Genomic DNA, 6,521 nt, shown 5'->3' with positions numbered 1-6,521 from the left:
TATATATGCATGCAAATGCCACTCGGGCAATGTCAAGTACTAGCTTTTCACTCAAAACATCAGAAAAATGCAATTTAAGTCTTTAAACTTTTAGCAATATGACTGCACATTTCAAAACAGTGTTTAACTAGGACTGAAGTCATTTAACATGCTAAGTTTTGTGAAAGCAGTGATAATAATCCCTAAAGGATCCAAATAATCGGCACGAAGCCTAAAACATGGCAATCAACCCAAATCACGATAGCATCAATTAGGTTTCAGTCAATTACGCAGTAAAATCAACAACCGGGACGGACCAAGTCACAATCCCCAACGGTGCTCTACCCCACGCTCATTCCTAGCGTGCAAGTCACCACAATACAGCACTATGATGTGCAAATCCGGGCTTTCAAACCCTCAGGATATCATTTACAAGTATTACTCACCTTGAACCGGTGAAATCCCTAGCTCGCGATGCCTTTGCCCCTCGAATCGGCCTCCACGCGCATCGAATCTAACCAAAATCAGAGCGAATACATCACAATATGCTAGGGGAGCAATACCCAATCGAAAACATTCAAAAATTAGCAAGAATCTCGAAACTAGCAAAACCCGAGCCCCGGGTCCGCTTCTTGAAAAATTATGAAATTAACATCACCGGATTCCTCGTCTCGTCACGAGTCCATACATATAAAATTCACCAAAATCGGAGTTCGTTTGACCCTCCAAATTCCATTTTTACATCATAATTCTCAAACCCTAACTTACCCCATTTTTACCCTTTAATTCCTTGGGTTTTCAGTGTTAATTCATGTTTATAAACAATAATAACATAATCTAAGCCCAAGAATCCATACCTGATGATAGCCCTCGAAACCCTCTTCAAAAATCGCCCAAAATCTCCTTAGTCCGAAGTCCAAAATGTTGTTCTTTCAAAAATTCGCGAAGATGATTAATTTCACTTAACTGCCAGGCATTTCGCTTCTGCGGATCCAGTACCGCTTTTGCGGTTTCCGCTTATGCGGACAACGCCCGCTTTTGCGAACCTTTCACTTAAGGCAACCTTCCGCTTCTGCGATCCCCAATCGCATCGCGGGACCACTTAAGCGATCCAGTGTTCCGCTTCTGCGAAACCCGACCAGGGTTCCAAATTCCGCTCCTGCGAGGTTTAGCTCGCTTCTGCAAGGCCGCCTATGCGGTCCTCCTTCCGCTCCTGCGGAATCTGGCAAGGGCCAAGACTTCCGCTTCTGCGCATCTTCCAATCGCTTCAACGAGACCGCACCTGCGGTCCCATAACCGCAGGTGCGAAACCAACAGATACCAGCAAGGTTGAACCTGCAATTAACTCCAAAAACCTTCCGTTTAACCACCCGAATTCACCCCGAGGACCCCGGGACCTAAACAAAAACACCAACACATCCTAATACCTTATTCAAACTTGTTCCAATCCTTAAACACTTCAAACAACGCTAAAACCATCAAATCACATCGGATTCAAGCCTAAGTTTCTTAAAAACTTCCGAATTACGCATTCGATCAAAAACCCGACCAAAAATCCTCCGAATGATCTGAAATTTTGCACACATATCCAAAATCACCTAATGAAGCTACAGCAACTCTCAGAATTCCATTCCGACCCTCGGATCAAAATCTCACCTATCAACCGAAATTCGCCAAAATACTAACCTCGCCAATTCAAGCCTAATTCTACACCGGGCCTCTAACATCAATTCCGATCGCACTCCCAAGTCACAAATCATCCCCCGAAGCTAACCAAATCACCGAAAATCACATCCGAGCCTTCTAACTCATAAGTCAACGTCCGGTTGACTTTTCCAACTTAAGCCTTCCTTAAAGAGACTAAGTGTCTCATTTCCTATCCAAACCAATTCAATTCAACTATAACTCACCCGTTGCTGATAATGAAACATGAAGAAGCAGTAAATGGGGGAAACGGGGCTGTAATACATGAGACGACGGGTCGGGTCGTCACACTAGCAGGTGCAAAGCCAGCAACAACACCTCTGGAGTTCAATCACATGCTCACATGCATTGAGTTTGACAAGCAAATACCAGAAGTTGGGTCTATAGTGGATAGAGAACTTGAAGACAAGGGAGGCTATCAGAGACTAGTTGGAAGGTTGTTATACTTAACCATGACAAGGCCTGACATTGCCTTTGGAGTTCAAGTGCTAAGTCAGTATATGCATGCACCTAAGGTGTCTCACATGGAAGCTGCTCAAAGAGTAGTGAGATACATAAAAACTGCCCCTGGACTTGGACTGTTTATGTCTGCAAAAGCAAGCAAATCTCTGTATGCATACTGCGATTCTGATTGGGGGGCCTGTGTAGAATCAAGGAGATCGGTGGCAAGCTATGTAGTAAAATTTGGTGAATCACTAATATCATGGAAATAAAAAAAATACAGAGTTGTGTCCAGGAGCTCTGCTGAAGCTGAATTTCGAAGTATGGCCTCTATTGTAGCTGAAGTGATGTGGATAACAGGACTTTTTAAGGAGTTGGTAACTGAACTAGTTCAGCCTATACAGTTGCATTGTGACAGTAAGGCTGCTATACAAATTGCAACTCATCCTATCTTCCATGCACGAACCAAGCACATTGACATTGATTGTCATTTTGTGAGAGAAAAACTAGTTTGAGGCCGAATTAAAACTCAACATGCTAGAACAACTGAGCAGCTGGCAGATCTGTTAACTAGAGTCTATGCAAGCCACAACACGAATATCTACTAAACAAGCTGGGAATGAAAGATGTATTTCATCCCTCAGCTTGAGGGGGGTGATAAGTATAGTGGGGCCCAACTATTTATTAGTTAAGTGTAATTAGTTGTAACTACATATAGTTAGTTAGTTAGTGGTAGTATAAATACAATAGTTAGTTAGTAATACTATACAACAATTCATTTCTTTCTACTTCTCAGTCGACCAATAACAGAGCTTCTCCTTCATCTTTTCTTCTTCGAGAACCTTCATTTTGCCATGGCTGTAGCTCCTTAACAAATAGGATATAAGTGTTTTTTCAATGAAAAAATATAAGAAAAAATAACATTGTATAACTGCTGTAAAAATAAAAGCCGAAAAATATATAAAATTTATATTTTTTTATATATACGTACATCCTGTATGTTATATACAAAAATTATACAAGTGAATGTGTGTGTGTGTGTGTGTGTGTGTGTGTGTGTGTGTGTATATATATATATATATATATATATATATATATATATATATGTATATATGTATATGTATGTATGTATATATATATATACACACACACAAAAATTATACTAGTTTTACACACTTTTTCGGCTATCAAATGTAAATAATTTCTGGCGCGGGCTAAAAGTGATAATATCCCTAAATATAACATCATAAATATATCTATACATACAATTTTATTAAAGTAAATCTAACGTTATAAATTAAACTCAAATGAAAAATATTTTATACTTGAGGATTCCTAACTATACGATATAAATATAGATATGTATAAACCTTTCTGGTTATACTATACATTAATATATGAGAGTCATTATTGTTATCTATTTCTTATACAATATGCCGAGACATTTTTATATATCATCAACCATTGTTAGGACTAAACGTGAGCCAAAACACTTCGATATATCACCTCCCTCTGTTCATCAAGATTGAAATACGAGTGCGGAGCTCAAGCCCTTTAAGCATATTTATTTCCGTTCTATTAATCTTTTCATAATAACAAAATTTTTCGCTAGCCAATTATGCCAAATCTAATTAACTCTCTATGCTCGTTAGGTATAAGATTATCTTCGACTGATCTATTAAGTTCGTCATTCAACATAAATCTCATAATTTGAATGATTGAACGATGATTGTATGCTATTTAAGGTGACAAATTGGTAATAAATGATTTTCCTTTTAAGTTGGTTGTACAACTCGTGGAGAACGCCAAGCATTGGAATTTGTTTTTAGTTATTGAAGAGTAAAAAAAATGACAACATAATAAACTTATTGCTAAGAAAAACTACAAAGTAATTAGTTTCTTATATTCGTCTTCGTACTATTTTGTCTAGCTCACTTCTTTACTCAGGAGCAATACCAACAGATTTTGCATTTGCAAAACAAGGATAAGGAAGTTGAACAAGTTGTCAATGATGTCACTGCAGGAACAACAGGTAGTACACATGCATGTATGACAAGCCTAATACATAGTAACTGGATTATAGACACAGGAGAAACAAATCACATGGTTCATAGTTTGCACTTACTAGAGAAGTATGATGAAATACCAGAAAATGCTAGGAGTAAAGTTTATTTACCAACAGGAGAACAAGTGTCTACTACTCATACTGGTATTGGTTCTTTCTTCAAAAATAAGAGGGTTCAGAATATTCTTCACATTCGAGAGTTTAACATAACCTCCTCTCAGTGTCCAAACTCACAAAGGAGTTGCAGTGTCTAGCAGCATTTTACCCCGATTTCTGTATCTTTCAGGAACTCTCAAGTGGGAAGGTGTTGGGGATTGGTAAGGGAGAGTTGGGTATGTATATTCTCAAGGAAGAAGACAGAGCAATACTTCATCACCAAGGAACTCATTCCAATTCACATACCATTCCAGGTGACACCAACAAATGTAGTAATCTAGCAAATAGTAAGGCTTGTGATGTATCTTCTTTGTGGCATCAAATATTAGGACATGCTCCTTTAAAGGTTTTGAGATCTGTAGATGCTTTACATAATATGCAACTGAAGGAACATCATTGTACTGTGTGTCCTATTGCTAAGCAATCAAGATTACCTTTCCCTACTAGCTCTCCTTGCTCTAATTATATCTTTGATATTGTGCATGGTGATGTCTAGGGGCCATATAGGGTGCCTACACATGATGGCAAGAGATATTTTCTAAACTTGGTAGATGATTACTCCAGATTTACCTAGTTATTTTTACTGCATTCTAAGTCAGATACAGTTGAGGTAATCAAAAGCTTTATAGCAGTGGTTTCAACACAGTTTGATCACAAACTCAAATGTCTAAGAACAGACAATGGCACAGAGTTCTTTAATGACCAAATGTAGATATTGTTGAGAACTCAAGGTATAGTACATCAAAGCTCTTGCACATAATGTTTGGCAGCCTGTGTTATGCCACTACCAGGAAGAAGGGAGACAAATTCTGTCCCAAAGCAATTCCAGTTGTTCACATGGGGTATTCCTCACCTCATAAGGGATATATTCTCTATGATCTGTGTTCAAAAATGTTCTTTGTTAACAGGGACATAATGTACAAAGAAGAAGTGTTCCCTTTTAAGCATATGACTTCTGGTGCTTCTCCGTTATTTCTTGTCTTAGAGTTTGTAGAACAACCTCCACAACCAGTTGTTGACCTTGATGATGTTGAGTATCCTGCAACCTCACCTAGCCAGTATTCTGCAGCTTCACCTAGCCAACACTCTACTGATTCTTTTTGCTTCATCTCAGCTCCTCTAGATCTTGGCCAGCCTATTCTATCTTCACCAATCTCTACTCATGTCGCAGTTGGTGAACCTTCTGTTCCTTCTATAGCACTCAGAAAATCATCAAGGACTACCAAACCAGCTGTGTGGCTAGCTGATTATGTGGTTCCACCAGCTAAGTCTGCATATCCTATATCAAACTATGTGGCCTATTATAAGCTGTCCTCTGCCTATAGAGCTTCTCTTGCTGCATTTTCAGCTATTGTGGAACCCTAATCCTTCTTAGAAACCAGTAGGGATCCCAAGTGGGTTAAGGCTATGAAAGCTGAAATCACAGCCCTTGGAGAAAACAACACTTGGTCTATTATTCCTCTCCCTCCTGGCAAGGTTCCTATAGGCTGTAAGTGGGTGTTTAAAGTCAAATACAAGTCATCTGGTGAAGTGGAGAGGCATAAGGCCAGGTTGGTGGCCAAAGGTTATAGTCAATAAGAAGGATTAGGCTACACAGAAACTCTCTCATGTAGCTAAAATGGTTATTCTGAGAGTTGTGGTTGCTTGGCTGCTGCTTCAGGATGGTGTGTGTTCTAAATGGATATTCACAATGCTTTCCTTCAAGGATATCTTCTTGAAGAGGTATATATGCATATTCCTGATGGCTTTTCAAGCCAGGGGAGTGTTAGCATGTGTGCAGATTGCATAAGTCACTCTATGGATTAAACAGGCACCTAGACAGTGGAATCTGAAACTAATTGAAGCTCTTATAGATATGGGATTTGCTCAAAGTCACTATGACTACTCTTTGTTTACTCAAAAGATGGATTCAAAATTAGTAGTCATCCTTGTCTATGCAGATAATCTTCTAGTGACTGGGAGCAATCTAAGACTGATCTAAAAAGTCAAGAAGGATTTGCAGGAGAGGTTCAAGATGAAAGATGTTGGTGAACTGAAATACTTTCTAGGGGTTGAGTTCTCTAGATCTCAGGAAGGAATTGTTATATGCCGAAGGAAGTATGCTCTAGAACTAGTCTCTAAACTAGGGCTAGCAGGTGCAAAGCTAGCAACAACACCTGTGGAGTTCAATCACATG

At 39.0% G+C, this 6,521-nt stretch overlaps 1 protein-coding gene across 1 annotated transcript; it reads left to right on the top strand.

Annotated features, from left to right (window-relative positions):
• On the top strand, nucleotides 2,019-5,710 carry LOC109234646. The gene is made up of 8 exons (XM_019400715.1): nucleotides 2,019-2,293; nucleotides 2,408-2,618; nucleotides 4,072-4,156; nucleotides 4,253-4,362; nucleotides 4,476-4,830; nucleotides 4,945-5,053; nucleotides 5,137-5,187; nucleotides 5,254-5,710. Exons 1-8 carry the CDS (start codon nucleotides 2,019-2,021, stop codon nucleotides 5,708-5,710), a joined length of 1,653 nt encoding a protein of 550 aa, XP_019256260.1.

The sequence above is a fragment of the Nicotiana attenuata genome, chromosome 11, assembly GCF_001879085.1.
Source record: "Nicotiana attenuata strain UT chromosome 11, NIATTr2, whole genome shotgun sequence".
In the NCBI taxonomy this organism is placed as follows: Eukaryota; Viridiplantae; Streptophyta; class Magnoliopsida; order Solanales; family Solanaceae; genus Nicotiana; species Nicotiana attenuata.
Note: the sequence above shows the minus strand (reverse complement) of the source record. Positions and strands in the feature narration are given on the sequence as shown.

Coding starts and splice junctions, on each gene's coding strand:
- LOC109234646 (XM_019400715.1), top strand. CDS start 2,019: ATGCTCACATGCATTGAGTTTGACAAGCAAATACCAGAAGTTGGGTCT. Junction 4,157..4,252: donor TGTCACTGCAGGAACAACAG/GTAGTACACATG, acceptor TGCACTTACTAG/AGAAGTATGATGAAATACCA. Junction 4,363..4,475: donor CTTTCTTCAAAAATAAGAGG/GTTCAGAATATT, acceptor TGTATCTTTCAG/GAACTCTCAAGTGGGAAGGT.